The sequence below is a fragment of the Homarus americanus genome, unplaced genomic scaffold (assembly GCF_018991925.1).
Source record: "Homarus americanus isolate GMGI-L3 unplaced genomic scaffold, GMGI_Hamer_2.0 scaffold40108, whole genome shotgun sequence".
In the NCBI taxonomy this organism is placed as follows: Eukaryota; Metazoa; Arthropoda; class Malacostraca; order Decapoda; family Nephropidae; genus Homarus; species Homarus americanus.
Window position 1 is genome coordinate 302,501 of NW_024729811.1, and position 17,568 is coordinate 320,068.

Sequence of the window (17,568 nt, forward strand, 5' to 3'; positions counted from 1 at the left end):
GAAGGGAAAATGCCGTAATTGGTGGCTTTATTTAAAGATGGATAAAAATAGTGAAAAATGGAGAAATGGATTGTATGTTGAGTTGGATAATTATTGGTTTGGGGGTTTTTGTTATTAGATCTAAGTAAGGATTTTATAAGGATTCAATAATAATAATTAGTACTTCCTTTTGTGTATGGTGAGGGAAAGTATAATTATGTGGTGTTATATTAATGTGAGGTAAAAAGTCTAATACCTGAGTTAATAAGGAAGGTGATGGCGGTATGGCTCAAAGTGGAGGTATTTAGGGAGTTACCAGACGCTTATTACATCAGGTGTGTGTGTGTGTGTGTGGCTATAGATTAATTACAATTTTAAGAAAGTTTTTGTGGAGGTGTAGTGTGTTTACAGGAAGACCCGAGGCGGTGATGGTAAGACTGAACTTGCTGCACATATTTGGCGTACAACAAACACACACACACGGGATAGTAATGATGGCTTTCAGTCTGTGTACATAATGAATTTAATTGAAGATATTATTTGAAATACATAGATTGTTAAAGGCATTAAAGAGTATCGGTGAACTGTCGTTAGTTTCGTAGGATTTTTCGTTGAGTTACCTCTTAATAGTTGCAGGGATTCTTGCCTTCTCCACAGCTCGGCTCGCCCTCACTATCTATGTAAATGTTCTTTGTTGAGGAGCCACACCACTTGGTCCCACAAAAGCGCCGGAGTGAAAACCTAGCCAGACCCTCGATGTCATGACCAATTGGTGACATTTTTCGTATTTCAGTACGTGATCACTTGGGTTGTGTTTACACACAAAAAAGTGGTTGTCCTCGTGGTGAGGGTCCACCGAGGCATGATAGAGAGCAGGGGTGAGGGAAGCACAGGATGGGGATGACAGCGCGTCGCTAATCCAATCAAAACAATACCCACGAGAATGGCCGGGGGCCTAGTGATTAGTGTCACGCGTGGCAGCTCAGCTGGTGGTAGCTGCCCATGTGACACCATAAGAGGAGGAAGAGTATTATGTACCAGGGCTCGTGTTGCCACAGTAATTAATTTAACTTTACAGACCAAAATATAAATTAATACCAGGAAATAAATGAGTAAATGTCAAGTATTTTGAACGATCATCGACTGGAATTAACAAAGAGAAAGCTATTTATTTTTGTTTAGTTCCTCTCTGCCGGGATGATGTAGTGTATGTGGTATGTTACTTAGAAAGATTATGTGCTGCACCAAGTTGAGGTTGACGTTTACTAGCCTGCAGGGGATGGGAGACTCGCTTCTACTGGACTCATTTCATAGGTTGTAGAGGACCAGCTGATGGACTAGTTACAGTGGACACGTCTACTTATACTCGCCTTAGATAACAAGAGGTTGGTGGATCAGGGGCTCTAAATGTAGGTGCGGACTCTGCCCAGATTATACGACTAGTTGCAAATCCTTGAACATATGCCAGGTATGTTGCAAGTAAGCCACTGTGAGGACGCTATATGTGGTTATTGAAGGAGACCTCATCGTGAAGTACTTTCTACACCTCCTTTTACTACATAAACCTTCCTCATCACACCCTCTAAATCCTTAAACCACTACATAAACCTTCCTCATCACACCCTCTAAATCCTTAAACCACTACATAAACCTTCCTCATCACACCCTCTAAATCCTTAAACCACTACATAAACCTTCCTCATCACACCTAAATCCTTAAACCACTACATAAACCTTTGATATTACGTTGTTAACATTAATTTCATCATATGCAAAGCTCAACCACATGTGTATCCTCTCCAAGTGATAAAACTCATCTTTGTTATGTTGTGAATTTCCCCGAGCACTTTGCCTCCAACTTAGCTCCTCGCAGTATTTTAACCTTCCTCTTGCTACACTGTAAAAATTTCCTCCCCGGGATATAATGAATGTTCTCTTTAATATACCATAAAATTTCCCTCCCGCTTCCTCCAAATAATTCTTGAAGGCAGCGAGTTTGACCACCACAACCCCTCCCCTCCTTCCTCTTTCACTTTCTCTCTGCCAGCATCCCGCCCTCCTCCTCCTCCTCCTAGATCAACACTACCTGGCCTCATAATGTACTTCCAGCAGGCCAGGCAGGGGAGGTCCTTTACAAAAAACACCAGCATAGGGTTTTGATCTTTATTCTGGGGTTTTATACTGTGACGAGTTGCTTGTGACGATACCGAGTTGTCTTGTGTTGATGGACTACTATGTTGAAGACGTTTATCATGACTCCCTCCCCCCCCTCTCTCTCCAACCTCCCTCCCAAACCTTTCTCCCTCCTTCCCTCCACCTCCCTTCCTTGTGTCTTGCTGTAATATTTTCCCTTGATAGTTAAGACTTTTTTAACTTGCTTTTATCATTACAGTATTACTTCATTGAACACTCTTGGATGGTTCTGGCAGGCGTGTGTTTGGGGGGAACGGTACTTAGGGGGGTATTAATCCCAAGAAAACCATGTGAGAGTCTTGGGTGTGGGTTTTTTTTTTTCTGCTTGATTAATCCCCGCCTCGTAACATAGTCTTTCGTCTTTGTTTTCTGACGGACCTCATAAAAAGGGAACCCATGGCGGGGACCTCCCAGGCTCGGCCGGTGTGTTAGACGCTCGCTGGGGGAATATATAATGTGGTTCCTCCTTCATCCTTCTCCTACTTCTTCTTCTTTATTCTTGTTGTTCTTCTGCTTGTTCTTTACTTTATTCTTGTTTTTGGTCATGTTCTTCTTGTTCTTCTTTTTTCCCATCTTCTCCCCTCCTCTTACTCCTTTTCTCCCCTCCTCTTCCTCATTTTCTCCCCACCTTTTCCTCCCCTCCTCTTCCGCACTCTTCCTCCCCACTTTTCCTCTTCTTTTTTCTTCCTCTCCCCCTCCTCTTCCTCTCCTCCTCCCCTCTCCTCCTCGTCTCTCCTCTCCCTCCTATTCGTCTTCCCTCTTCCTCCATTTCGCCTTCCCTCTTCCTCCTCTTCGCCTTCCCACCTCCTCCTCGTCAAAACTCAAGGAGGAAGTGAAAAAAAAAGAAAGAAGGAAAAATAGTAGGAAAAGATAACGGTGTTTCATCGGTATTCAAACTGGTCATCAACAATTTTTGTGAAGTTGTAAATGCTTCAATTTTGCAGCGAGGGGTGATGTGCATGTTAATACTGTCAGTCGTCAGCCACCCAGAGTAGGGTCAGTCAGTTACTCAGTCAACCAGTTAGTCGATCAACCAGTTAGTCAGTTAATAAACTATCCATTCAACCAGTTTATTTAGTCAGTCAGAAAGCCAGTCAAACAGCCAGTTAGTAATTCACCCATTCAGCCAGTTAGCCAACCAGTATTCCACTCAGTTAACCAGTTAGATATTCACCCATTCAGCCAGTCAGCCAACCAGTTAGTTAGCCAGCCAGTTAATCAGTCAGTCAGTAGGCTCGGAGAGGTGGCAGGCAGAGACACAGGCAATAGAGGGTTGGGGTAACTTTGAGACAGGAGGTGGGAGGCCCGTGGGAACTGTCAGACACAGCTGTTCAAGACACAAGGCCTGCATGTCTCTGAGTCTGTTGAGTCTCCAGTATTGAGTCTCTCGTGTTAGTCTCCAGTGTTGAGTGTCTCCATTGTTGAGTCTCCTTTATTGAGTCTCCATTGTTGAGTGCCTCCAGTGTTGAGAGTCTCTAGTATTGAGTTTCCAGCGTTGAGTCTCCGGTACTGAACAAGTCTAATGCTGGGAGCCTCTAGTGCTGAGTGCCTCCAGTTCTGAAGCCTCCCAAGTACGAGACCCTCCATGGCCAATTCCCCCAAGGCTAAGGGAGATCCTTCAGCACTGAGAACCTCCAGTTCTTAAGCGGCTACAGTGCCGATAAATATCAGTTTAAAGTCACAACGAGACAGAGAGACTTAGACGAAGCGGGAGTCTTATTGTGGACCAAACATTATGGGGCCATTCTTAACGTGGTGGTGGTGTTGGTGGGGTTAGTGGTGGTGATATTAGTGGTATTGATATTGGTGGCAGTGGTGGTGGTGGTGATAATGATAGTGGTGATAGTGATGGTGGTAGTAGTGATAATGGTGGTAGTGTGTGGGGTTAGCCTTGCCTCCTCAACCCTTGGATAGTCGTCGGCAGGCAGGCAGGCAAGTGAGGGCTGGGCCGAGCTCTCGTATTCCCCCGCCCCAACTTGTACACATTTTATGGGATTCCCGCGGTAATTATTGTCGTGTAAGTTGTGCAGTAATAGTTGGGGCGGGAGGCGCTCTGCATACTCTTGGGAGGCCAACCTGCGGCTCACAATCTCTTGCCTCGTAAATTCTAAAGATTGAAACTTACCTTGATTGTTATTATGGATGATCTTTATTATATATTTTCTGATTCATACCATCATTTTTTTTTATCTTTATCTTTTATCTATTATTAGTTGGTTCCTTCAATCTTTTTTTTTTGCGGGAGTTATTTATTTTTTTAATTTCTCTCTGCACTATGACCCGTACATAGTGTTGTGGTCGAGGTTAACACACGTCATCGTTATATACACTATTGCCGAGTTGTGTGGATTGCCGTCTTGAGGTTGGTCTTGGGTTTATGTATCGTGAGTATTGTGTGTAGGTGGGAGAGTGAAGGATACATGTGTGGGTGGGAGAGTGAAAGATACATGAGTGTGTGGGTGGGAGAGTGAAGGATACATGTGTAGGTGGGAGAGTGAAAGATACATGTGTGTGTGGGTGGGAGAGTGAAGGATACGTGTGTAGGTGGGTGGGAGAGTGAAGGATACTTGTGTTGTGTGTTGAAGAATATTGATACTGTGTCAGCAGATATTAAGTTTCAATTTTTGCTTTTATCTTTCAATCCAATCGTTTGAAGAATGACTCGTGGATGTTGTGTGTGTGTGTGTGTGTGTGTGTGTGTGTGTGTGTGTGTGTGTGTGTGTGTGTGTGTGTGTGTGTGTGTGTGTGTGTGTGTGTGTGTGTGTGTGTGTGTGTGTGTGTGTGTGTGTGTGTGTGTGTGTGTGTGTGTGTGTGTGTGTGTGTGTGTGTGTGTGTGTGTGTGTGTCAGAAGAGAGAAAAAAAATGTGTTTCTCTAATATAACTCCAGGCTCCACAGTATTGAAAACACAAATGACACACACCTAGGTAAGATGATTTCCCCTTTTCCCCCTTCTCCAAAGAGCTGCATTAATGATCCCGACACACACACACACACACACACACAGGTGGGCGTGATACATACATGTCATCTGAGCCGCCCATGGTCACGTTAACGCCCACCCACCCGCAAAACTCCCTTTACTGTTACCCCAAATTTGCCCTTGTGCAGTATTTGGAGGCAGGATATATGTGCAGGATATATATATGTGCATTTTTGTGGGTTAGCGGGGAAATAAATGTGTGGGAGGGAGCTGGGCATTAAATACGGGTTATTGATTATGTTCCTCGGGACCCTTCTTCTCCCCTCTTCCTCCTCCTCCCTGTTTTTCGTTTTCTTCACCTCCTCCTTTTTAATTCCTCTTCTTCTATTTAGATCTTATTCTTTTTAGCTCTTCTTCTATTCTTCCTATTTTCATTTTCTTGTTTTTCTTATTCATTCTCTTTTTTCCATCTTTTTTCTGTTCTCTTTCCTGTTCTTTTTTCCTTATTTCCATTCCTCTTTTCTCTGATTATTATCTTCTTTCAATTGTCACTTTTCTTTTTTTTTATCTTTGTTTTTTCCTATTTTTTATATTCTTGTTGTTCTTGTTCTTCATCTTGTACTTTTTGTTCTTACGTGCTCAAGTTTTCCTGTTTTTACTTCGTTTCTGTGTTTATTGTTTCCTTGTTATTGGTTTTCCTTTGTTTTGATTTTAGCTGTGTGTGTGTGTGTGTGTGTGTGTGTGTGTGTGTGTGTGTGTGTGTGTGTGTGTGTGTGTGAGTGTTGCTGCCTCCTCCCTTGTCATCATCATAACCATTCCCCTCTGAGTATTATCACTGCCTCTGCCTTACTAACTACCACCAATACTACCACAACTACCACTATACTTGTACTACCACTATCACCATTGCAGTATCATTATTACCACTCACCATTACACTACTTGGACTATCACTATCAACTTTTCATTACAACAACTTCATCTACTACTACTACTACTACAACAACAACAACAACAACATTCCCCCCCCCCACCGCTACCATCACTACTACCACACTGCTACTCACACTACAACTACACAGCCAACAGCACCACAACTATCCAAGTAACCACCATTTCCACTAGCCTACCACTGTCCCACTAGCAACCACTACTACCACCATCGCAGCGGCCGCGTGGATCAGTCTCAGTTACAGAGGGGCACGCCTTGGATTACCCTGGATTATTTTGGCTCTATTTTGGATTAGGAGACATTTAACCCAGGCACCTCACTTTATCCAGCTTGGATTTAGCAGCGACTGTCATTTTTTTTTGTGTGGTGTGACGAGGGTGGTGGTGTGTGGGAATGGCGAGGGTGGTGTGGTGGTGTGGCGTGGGGATGTGGTTATAGTAGTGGTGCCTTGGTGGTGGTGTGGCTAGGTGTGGGGATGGAGGAGATGCTGTGGTGGTTGTTGGAGGTGTGGTGTTATCGTGGTGTGGTGTAACCATGGTGGTAGCGGCGTGGTGTGGAGAGTTATGTTGATGTACACTTGATCCCATAATCTTGTTCGGGGTTCGTCTTCCTCAGTCCTGGTTTATGTGAGTCTTGTATATATATGTACGAGTCTTGTGTGTGTGTATATATATATATATATATATATATATATATATATATATATATATATATATATATATGTGTGTGTGTGTGTGTGTCTTATATATGTGAGTTATTGTGAGTCGTCACATTTTTTATTTTTTTACCCCCCTGCTGTCCTGCTGTGAGTGTTTTGAATAGCGTGTATTTTTAGTTGGTTTGTATTGGAGTTTGTGTGTTGCCGTGCTTGGCATTTATTTTGAAGCTTGGCATTTTGTTGCTTATTTTATGTTCCAAATGCATCGTAATTTTACCTGAGTTATGGTAGATATAGTGTGTGGGGGGGGGGCTGTATGTGTGTGTGTACCGAGGCAGTAGGTAGGTAGGTGAGGTGGTTGCTGCGCTGGGTATGTCAATAGAGGTAGTGCAACACGCTCACCACCTGCCGCGGCTCTACCTTGATCCTCCTCACAACTAATGGAGGCAGAAGCACAGCCATTCGTCTGCACCAAGCCTGTGTTCTGCTTCCCCTCCGTCCCTCATGTTTACATTGCTGTAATTAGATTATTCATAACACAGTTCTATTATTTGTTATTTTATACATGTAAACGACTTATTGATTTGTTTCTGTAATAGTGATTATTATTATTATTATTATTATTTTAGAATTATGAAGACTAAGATATTATACTAAAATGTTATCACTAATAATAATAATAATAATATTAATAATAGTCAGGGGCAGTGCGGATACACCACACTGCATACTGTAAAACTTTTGTACACAGAGGCAATGGGGCCAGTACTGCACTTGATCGCCTTCATTTACTCACCTGTAAAGTTAGGTAGTCGTTAGCAAATGGGTAGAGGAGAGGTGCACCGGATACGCACCAGGTAGTGCTGTATAAATAATGCTAACAGAAGTGAATGCTAATGCAGGACCGCAAACAACAGTACAGCGAAGGGGTGGAGGAGCCAACAGTGGTGGAGGTGGTGGAGGAGCCATCAGGGGTGGATGTGGTGGAGGAGCCATCTGGGGTGGAGGTGGTGAAGGAGCCATCAGTGGTGGAGGTGGTGGAGGAGCTATCAGGGGTGGAGGAGCCATCAGGGGTGGAGGTGGTGAAGGAGCCATCAGTGGTGGAGGTGGTGGAGGAGCCATCAGGGGTGGAGGTGTTGGAGGAGCCATCAGGGGTGGAGGAAGTGGTAGGGGGGAGGGGGCTGCTTGTGATTCACCAGCCGTGAGAGTCCCCCAGCCTTCCTCCATGGTGGTGGGGCTCCTGAGGGATTTTTAGCGGGATTAGAAGGTTGAAAGAGGTGGATTTGTGTGTGTTTAGAAAATATGGTTGCCAGTTAAGGTCCAGATCTTGATTAACGGAGGGTGATGCTGGACGACTCGAGCTCTCCTAATAACACTGGTTTAGTATCATACACTCCTTGTTAAAGTTATATTAGGTAGTTCTTAAAAAAAGGTCAGGTAATTTGTCCATAGAGATTTGACAAATGTTGATGATAGCAGTAAAGTGATATTTTTTTTTAGTTGTTAGTGATTGATATATGGAAAGTTAAGGTAGTTTATTCTGTCTTACGGTTGTTAGAGAAAATATTTGCTAGTTAGTTCTCGTAATAGTTTTTTATTTAATATTCTTGATATATGAGATACATATGAGGAAGTTTTTAGAGTTTGTTATCAAAGTTTGTAAGCCATTAAGATCGTTAAGGGAATGGCAAATATCAAGTGTTGTGAAAGTAAAATTACGGCATTTTTTTTTATTCACTGAGACGGTTAAGGGAATGAATGCAAACTGCCCAATTAAACTTTGGCGTGGAGAAGGAATCCCCTATTTAGTGGAGTAGAGGGGAGTGGGGAGGGAGCTGTAATACCCTTGTCAAACTTCCCCTCGCCTAGGCCTACATGTTGTACCGACGGTGTGAGGGAAGGCAGCGTCTCTCTCTCTCTCTCTCTCTCTCGTTTACCCTCATCCCTCTTCTCCTCCCCTCATCTCTCTCCTCCCCTCTTACCCCCTTTCCTCCATCCCTCGGGAACCCCAGTTAAACCCGGAGCACTTGAGTGAGGGGAAGGGAAAAGAAATATACCCGAAGGGATTAAAAAAAAATAAAAAAATTTATATTATTTGTTGCCGCTGTGAGTGAGGGAGAGTCGCCAGGGTCGTGTGGTGAGGTTAGGTTAGGGTGGTTAATCTTCAGGTGCTATAAGGTGAGGTTGTCTACTTTTCAGGTGATTTTTAGGATATTTAATGGCAATGTAGGTCATATATTTTTATGTCGTGGGTTGTGGGCTGAGTAGGAGGTTGTGGGTCGTGTTGTGGGTCGTGTAATGGGTAAGATAAGTCGTCGTGGGTCGTGTTGTGGGTAAGATAGTTGTTGTGGGTATGATAGTCGTTGTGATGCTGAATAGGAGGTTATGAGTCGTGTTGTGGGGTAATATATCGTGGGTCGTGTTGTGGGTAAGATAGTTGTTGTGGGTATGATAGTCGTTGTGAACTGAATAGAAGGTTATGAGTCGTGTTGTGGGTAAGATAACTAGTCATCGTGGGTTGTGGAGTAGGAGGTTGAGAGTATAGGAAGAATTGTTTATGGCAGCCTGATGACAAGCTGACAGACGTATATGTAAAACTGGCAGGAGAATCATGTTGGGGGTGGGCACAAGGAGACGACGAGTGGAAGCATGATGATGTTCTGAATAAATTATGGTAATGTGAGGGGGTTTTCTCCAAGCGGGATCTGTGGATAAGAACGTGTAAGTTGTTGATATTTCTGTGTGTGTGTGCGCATATGTATGTATGTATGTATGTATGTATGTATGTAAAGATTAAATTATTATTATTTTTTTAGAATACCTTAAAAAAGACGTTTGTGTTTTGGAAAGGCCCGGTCGGTCATCTGTCTGTTAATATGTTGTGTTGGGTTATCTTATGGTGAGATGATACTCGGTGAAAATAATGTTTTGTGTGTGTAGTATTTTTAATGTGTTATTCTCCGCCGCGAAGCTTTGATAATACTCGTGATAGTCTGAGTGTAAACAGGTGAAATCTCCTCAGTGGTGTGTGAAGGTTGGGTTGGCTCTTTGTATCACATAAAGAGCCGCATATGGTAGAGCCATATCGTTGGAAAATAATAATACGTTGTTGCTAGTGATTTATAGTCGTTTAATAGCACTTTTTTTTGCTATTATGACTAGTAGGCTATAATAATAATAATAATAAGAAGAAGAATTAGAATTATTATTATTATCATTATTATTATTATTATTATTATTATTATTATTATTATTATGTGTGGTATAAGACAATGAAGCTGGCACCGAAACCTTCGACCAAATTACCATCTAAAGTGGGTCCTGTTGTAATGACTATTAATAAAGGAATCGAAATCAGAGCGTTTTATTGGGTTAGTGTACATATGATGATGATGATGGTGATGGGGGTGATGAAGAGGAAGGTGGTGAGGAGGATGGTGTGGAGGAGGTGGATGGTGGTGATGATGATAGTGATGGAGTGTGGATGGTGGAGATAGTGGATAGAATATTAAAGAGAGAGAGAGAGAGAGAGAGAGAGAGAGAGAGGTGAATCTAGTGGAGGATGCAGTTTGGATTGGACACTGGAGGACAGGGGGCCAATATTTGCTGGGTAAAGAGCAGACTTGTCCCGTGTTGGGCCCGCTCTACACATCCTAATCTCCTAGGCTACATTCCGTCGTGGCCTGTCTCCTGTCGCCTGTCTCCTGTCACATGTCTCCTGTGTCCTGTCTCCTGCCTTTAGGACGCCGCGGACCTCAGGAAGCTACGGCCTTCAGGAATATCACGGCTTCAGGAAACTCTGGCCCCGGGAGACATAGGGGATCCAACGTCTCTGGGGGATAAATCTTCGCCAACGGGATACTTGTAGGGTCTTGGGACGGTACACTCGGCCCTTGGGATACTTGTATGGTCTTGGGACGGTACACTCGGCCCTCGGGACACTGTATGGTCTTGGGACGCCAAACTCTGCCCTCGGGATACTTGTATGGTCTTGGGACGCCAAACTCTACCCTCGGGATACTTGTATGGTCTTGGGACGCTACTCTCGGCTCTCAGGACACTGTATGGTCTTGGGACGCCACACGGCCACAGTATAACTAGAACTTGGGTCTAATGCATACGGGAGTTTCTACACCAGGACGCCTTCAACTTGCATATGGGAACCCTCTCTCCCGGGTACAAGATTACACGATTCTGGGATGGGAATTCTCTTTGTCTAGAATATTAGTTGAAATAAAGTGAGCGAGATCTTGTAATGAGCTGCGTCACTGCCGTCTGGTCAAGAAAAGTGTTCAAGAGTCAGTAAGGCAGCGAGTCAAGGTTGGTGTACATAGAGCTAACAGGCGCTGCTAAAAATTGCGTTGGTTTGATGTGAACATTGTGTCATTGTAATGGTACCTGCGGCAGGCGTCCCTCCTGATGGCTGTGCTCACCGCCGGCCGCATCCTAATGCCTCTCCTGCTCTGGCTTGACAGGATTTATGTTCGCAAATTCGAAAATAATTTTAAAATGTTTTCAGTTCTTATCATATCTTTGGGACGTAGACGTAAAACTTCCCACATAAAACACGCCATGAAAAATACGAGAAGGCGGAGTTTACGATCTACAGTGGAAAAATACGGTGAAAAATTCTCCCATACTGGAACGTGATACAGGTTAAGATATGCAATGTAAACAGCAGGAGCGCGCCGGTGTCATGGTTGTGATCAGAGAGTTGACGTATGATGAACCAGACTAGTTAGTTAGTGCTCGTAGAGGTTACTGTACCTGTCTCCTCCACCTGTCATCTTATGTAGCATGAAAAGGTCAGGTAAACACGAGTGACTATTATGGATCTACCTGACGGATCATTATGTTGTAGTGAATGTTCTGAGCTGTGTGTGATAGATGGTCCTCCAGAGTATTGACAAAAGAAAGAATATAATGAGAAATATAATAGAAAATATAAGCAATACAAAATATGATAAAGAATAAGTATATAAAGGTGTACGGTAAAAGATGCTCCACCATTGGTCAGCACCGGCAGGTAGGGCACACAAGGTAGACCAGACATCGCCGGCCACCACACCAGCAACACTGAGGCTGAACTTTAGAAAAAGTCCATAGTAAGTAGGATTACCGGATGCTGAAAAAGGAAAAAGAAAATCCTCCCATATTGCCTGAGGGTGAGGGAGGCGGTGTGGGCGTGTGGTCGTGACATGTAAATTGGGCGCGGGTGTGTAGGTATTAGTGGGGAATATTGTAAGGCATTACCATAATGGGCAGGGTGTGGTAAACACTGGCCTGGGCCTCGCCTCACCTCGGCCTCTACATTACTGCCTTTTAAATGTAATGACCATTTCCTAGTTTACAGGCGTTCAGCGTGGGTGCTGGCGGTCGTTAGCTAATTAGAATGGGTGCGCTCGGTCACGAATTGCTTGTTTGGGGTCAGTATGACGAACGATTGTCGCTGGGGAAGGACCATTGTGGAGGGGCATCCAGTGGTTGTCGGGCCGGGTAGTTGTGATGGATAGGGTCGTTAGTACTCGTACAACCACACACCCGCAACACACTATTATCTTCCCCCGTCGATGCTGCCGTCCCTGGCTCTAAATTGATACCAGTCTTACTAGTGTTGAAGGTCGCTCCTCCTCCTCCTGCTACTGCTGTTCCTTTTGTTGCTGTTATTGGTACTGCTGTTCCTGGTGTTACTGCTCTTCCTGCTGCTGTTCTTGCTGTTACTTGTTGCTGTTGTTTTTTGTGTTTGCTCTCGATTACACTCCTGCTGCCGTCACCACTGCTGTGGCTGCTGTACTCTGAGTGACGGACCTGTTGATATTCGTAGAGGTAGTGTGGCGTCGTCACCCATTGTGCCACTCTGCATCGTTAATAGTACCCCCGCCCCCCTTCGCTGCCCTCCCATCCCTCCCTCCGCCCCCATCCCTCCCCCTGCCCTCCGCCTCCTTCCCCCCGACCCCCATCCCTCCCCTGCCCTCCGCCTCCTTCCCCTTGCTCCCCGCCTCCCCATCCCCCCTCCGCCTCCCCATTCCCCCTCCGCCACACACAACACTCCTGATTGAAATCTCATCTGTTGTAGAACGTTGATAGTAAGTAATGAGGTGAAATGATATTGGACAAGAAATTAATAAACCTGGAATTAAATATGTAAATGACTCTATATTGATTCCTGTACTCTGTATAACCAATGAAATTAGTCAAGTAGACGATATGTAAATGATTTCAGGTTTATATCTTACGCTTTTTTTAGATGAATTATTAATATATGACGGTAGTGATTTATAGTGTGATTAGATGATTATTTAACGATTTTAGGGATGGTGAATTATTATATACGGGCCTTGTTGTTGTTATGGTGTTTGTGTTAACTGTACACAAACAACTTTAGTAACAACTTGTGAGTCGGGGATTTACGGGCTTATGGACTTAGGAAGATAATAAGTGTTTGTATTAAGTTTGATCTCATTTGGTCTTTTGTAGAGCGAGGGAGGTAAATCTCTCTTATTCTTACCTATCCTTTCTTTCAGTACTCTACTTTCTCTTTCTCTCCCCTTCCCTTTATTATCTTCCCTTCCCACCTTCCCTTTCTCTCTCTCCTTCCTTACCTTACCTCCCCTACTTACCTTCCTTCCTTCCCCCTTTCCTTCCCTACCTACCTTCCTTCCTTCCCCTTTCCTTCCTTGCTTCCCATCCCCCCTTTCCATTGTATCCCCTTCCCTTTACAACCTAACCCTCATCACCCCTTCCTCGCCTTCCCTTTTATTTATATATTTCTCTCCCCATCGTATCGTTTGATTGAATGGAGGCGAAGCGCAGTTGACGTAAAAATTTTATGCATATTACCGGTATTATTATTATTATTATTATTATTATTATTATTATTATTATTAGTAGTAGTAGTAGTAGTATTGTCATTATCATTATTAAATGTTTGTCTACATGAACAACATGACACAAATGGCATCACCTTAATTAATCACTGTTGTGTTCTTGCAGACGATGGGCAACATTTACAACTTCTGCGAGGTGGGTCTCAAGATCTCTGGGGTGTCTCCACTACACGCCCGGGCCGCCCTCCTCTACCGCAACACCAGCCTCAGTTCCCTTCAGGCTGCCACCACCGCCCACCACACCGTCCTCTTCATGGGCACCACCACGGGCACCCTCAAGAAGGTATGTACGTCCGTCCGTCCGTCCTCTCTCTCTCTCTCTCTCTCTCTCTCTCTCTCTCTCGTTCGTTTTTTCTTTACTTCTTGTGTCTTTATCTCTGTATCTCTTCTCCTCTCGTGTTCTCTCTCTCGTTTTGTCTCCTTATCTTTTCATCTCTTGTTCTGTGTGTGTGTCTCATCTTCTCATCTCTTTGTCTCACTTTGTCCGTCAGCACTGGCACGCCCAAAGGAGGTAAGTGCATGCTGTCATTCTCTTGTTGTCTCTTGTCTCATAGATTATCTCTTAGCCTGCTTCTCTGTCCACCACCACCACCACTGGGCTTTGAGAATCACTGTCCATGCCAACACCCCTTCTCTCATGTTCTCAAAGTCTCGTATTATCTCTTGGTTCTTCTTCATCTGTCTCTCTCTCTGTCTCTCTCTGTGTCTGTCTGTTTCTTTTATTTCTGTCAGTGTCTCTTCAATTCTCTCTCTCTGTCTGTCTGTCTGCCTACAACTAGTCACCTGTCTACAACCAGTCACCGTCAACAAGTTGCATCGCTATTACTGTACTTTTCTGTCTGTTTGTCTGTCTGTCTCATCAAAAGGTGTATATCTCAATTGCTTGTCATTCAGTACATACTTTCTGTCTTGACAACTATCCCGGTCAGGTAAGGTGAGATTAGATTGGCTTGTGTTGACGTCAGGGGAGGGAGGGGGATTGATGTCTCGTCTAACTCCTTAATAATGTTGGACAAGGGAAGATTGTTTACTAATGGTCTATATGTTAATCTTTTTATATGGGCTCTGAAGTTGTAGTGGTTTAGTGAGGTTGAAGTAGTTGGGTTGGGTTAGGTTGGGGTTGTTAGGTTGGTTAGGTTGGGTTAGGTTGGGTTGGGTTGGGTTAGTTGGGTTAGGTTAGGTTGGGTTGAGTTGGGTTAGGCTAGGTTGGTTGGGTTAGGTTGGGTTGGGTTGGGTTGGGTTGGGTTAGGTTAGGTTAGGTTAGGTTAAGAATATAAGATGAAGTTACTCTGCTAAGGGAATCGAAGACCATTCACAGGTGTCAGATTGAGGTGAATGAACGGTGAGATATGGTGGGTTAGGTTAGGTCAGGTTAACAGCGATTCGATTAGTTTTCGTCATCAAGAGCTTAAAGTACTGGTTCTAGATATAAAAGAGAAGGACATAGGCTTTATAAAGATGTATTTTGTGGTGTAATTTTTTTTATTGGACTAAAGGAACGTATTTTTTTATAAAGTTATTACACGTTATGAGAGAAGTGTTGGGTTGTGTAAACTGTTGGCGTAATTACGTGTGCATGGAAGGTATAGTAAGAAGCGACTTGTATTAGAATGTGTGTCTCCATTTTTAATTGTTGATAAAGGTTAATAATGTATTACAATATCAACGTCAACAATATCATGTGTGTGTCAAGTTCCCAAATAACTTAAGTAACATTTTTCCCAGAACCGCCTCAATACTCGCTCTTTTAAGTTCTCTAAGATATTCCCCCCCACTTTATTATGTGTGTGTGTGTGTGTGTGTGTGTGTGTGTGTGTGTGTGTGGACCTCTTAAGTGGTGTTCTCAATAGCACCAACGTCAACCTGAGAATGTGGAAGGCTGCCACGACCACCCCTTTAACGGACACTCATTATCTCTCCGTCCCTTGCAAAGTGTCGGCCGGGTTCAGGGGGGGGGGGGGCTTTATCTCGCCACGGCCATAAAACACATGAAGGACATGCGGGTCCGCGATAGCACCCGCCGGGCCAGATAGCCAGTCTCCCTCCTCACGAGTGGCTCGCTGACGGCCAGGTGATCTACGCCCCGAGTTACTGCTCTGACAAGTCCGACATGTTCGTCCCGTTGACCAACTGATAGTAGGTGGAGGGGAGGGAGGGTGGAAGGACGCAATTCAAGTAGAGGAATCATCCAAGCAAGCCAGAGCACCGCCAAGGGTAATGTGAGTCGCCTCTGCCTTTGGGAGACGTCCAAGCCTCTGCTTCTGAGGAGGAAGAGGAGCTGGCCAAGAGGGAAGGAAAGCCGAGGGGTCATCCAAACAGAAGAGGGCCATCAAAGGAAAGTAGGTGATTAAGCAGGGTAGGATCGTGCCAGAAGGGGACGATTGATCTAACTGAGGACGATCGCTGAAGCAAAGAGTGGCGTCCGTGAAAGGAATTCTTGTGGTAGAGGCTGATGCTGTCACACGAAGACACTTCTCTTCGGGGGTGTGACTGTTCTTTCGGGGAATAGTTGTTTCAGCAGGTGACCATTGTTCTACAAGAAACGGTATACCGAGACAAGAGGAAAACTGCCAATTAATTTATATCTAAACAAATTAAGGGGATTCAGGCAGTAGGTGACACAAGTAAGGAAGCCTATCCCTGCACGGTGTCGTAAGGAGCTGCTCGTATTAAATCTGTTGGCTGTGGTGTAGGTGTTGCTGCAGGTAATGGCTGTGTTGCATGGATTGATAAAGTGGAATATGGAGAGTGTTGAGTATGGTGTTATTGGTGCTGTGAAAAGCAAAAAAAGAAAATGATGCTTTAAGAAGAATATGTTAATTGATGATGTAAGAGCGGGTGATGGTCTTAGGCTTGTGGGTGATGACGTGGGATGACAGACTGTTGATGTTACCCAGAGGAAGATCAAGAGGGTGTTGTGGGAGGGAGAATATTGATGGTGTCGTTGAGAGATGGTGTTGGTGGAGGTATTCAAGAGAGTTAAAGTGGTTATTGTGGGGATTGTCGCGTTGACTTAGGCTCCACCACCTGGCGAGAGTTAAGGGAGGTGGAGTACACTTGTAGGTACCACATTTAGGTAGATTTATGTCAACAGAATATGGCGCCATGGTATAATAGTTCTCCCTTTAGTTCTACCTCAAAAGAATCGCTTTACGTGTACTGTTGTGTTGAGGAAATATTTTTTCATCTGAATTACAGTATGGAGTGAGGCTGGTGGAGTGTGTTGGACGGTGCTGTTGTGTTCCACCTGCCGCTTTGTACACATCCCCCACGCCGTTTATGCGCTCGTAAAAGATTACTTTGTTTGTGTCGCAGCGTCGAGGCTTTCTTCCTGCGGCGCCTAACCACCTTAGTGTTTGTTTAGAAAACACAACATCCGAGAGGTGATTACTGTAGGCTTGTGACCTGAGGATATATTGTCTCGTTCACATTGAAGTTCCTATAAGTTTGACTATTTTGTATTTTTGTGTGCGCTCTTCACCCGCTAAACAAATAAACTAACACACACATTTATTTATACATATTTACGAGTATATTTATATAAGTGTTGCGGCGGAGCTCACTTCCTGTCCCCAGGGTCACAGGTCTCCTCCCTGGCACCACCACCACCACTCGACTAGTGAATGTGTCTGCCGTGGTGCCTCCTGGTGTACCGAAGTGTGTCTTAGTTTACAGTGTGTTGTATTCGCACTTATACAAAGGAACTTATTAAAATTTTCATATATATATATATATATATATATATATATATATATATATATATATATATATATATATATATATATATATATTAATTTTTATCGTAGTGGTTGTGGTGGGGGGGGGTAGGGTGGGATGGGACAACGGGTCACATATTGCAATGTCCGTCCTGTGCTGTGTCCAGGCGTCCGGGCCTTTGTTGGGCCTTGTTTATAGCCGCGGCTTAGTCGTGATTACCCCGGCACCAGCAGCCTCTCCCTCCCTCAGCCCACACCAACA

At 44.2% G+C, this 17,568-nt stretch overlaps 1 protein-coding gene across 8 annotated transcripts in view; it reads left to right on the forward strand.

Moving 5' to 3' along the window:
• LOC121866828 (plexin-B-like) overlaps window positions 1-17,568 on the forward strand; it is a 441,813-nt gene that overhangs the window by 130,424 nt on the left and 293,821 nt on the right. For all 8 annotated transcript variants that reach the window (XM_042366560.1, XM_042366559.1, XM_042366563.1 and 5 more), the window contains exon 3: window positions 13,697-13,873. In XM_042366560.1, the coding sequence (XP_042222494.1) occupies window positions 13,697-13,873 (177 nt within the window). The remainder of the gene's footprint in view (window positions 1-13,696; window positions 13,874-17,568) is intronic.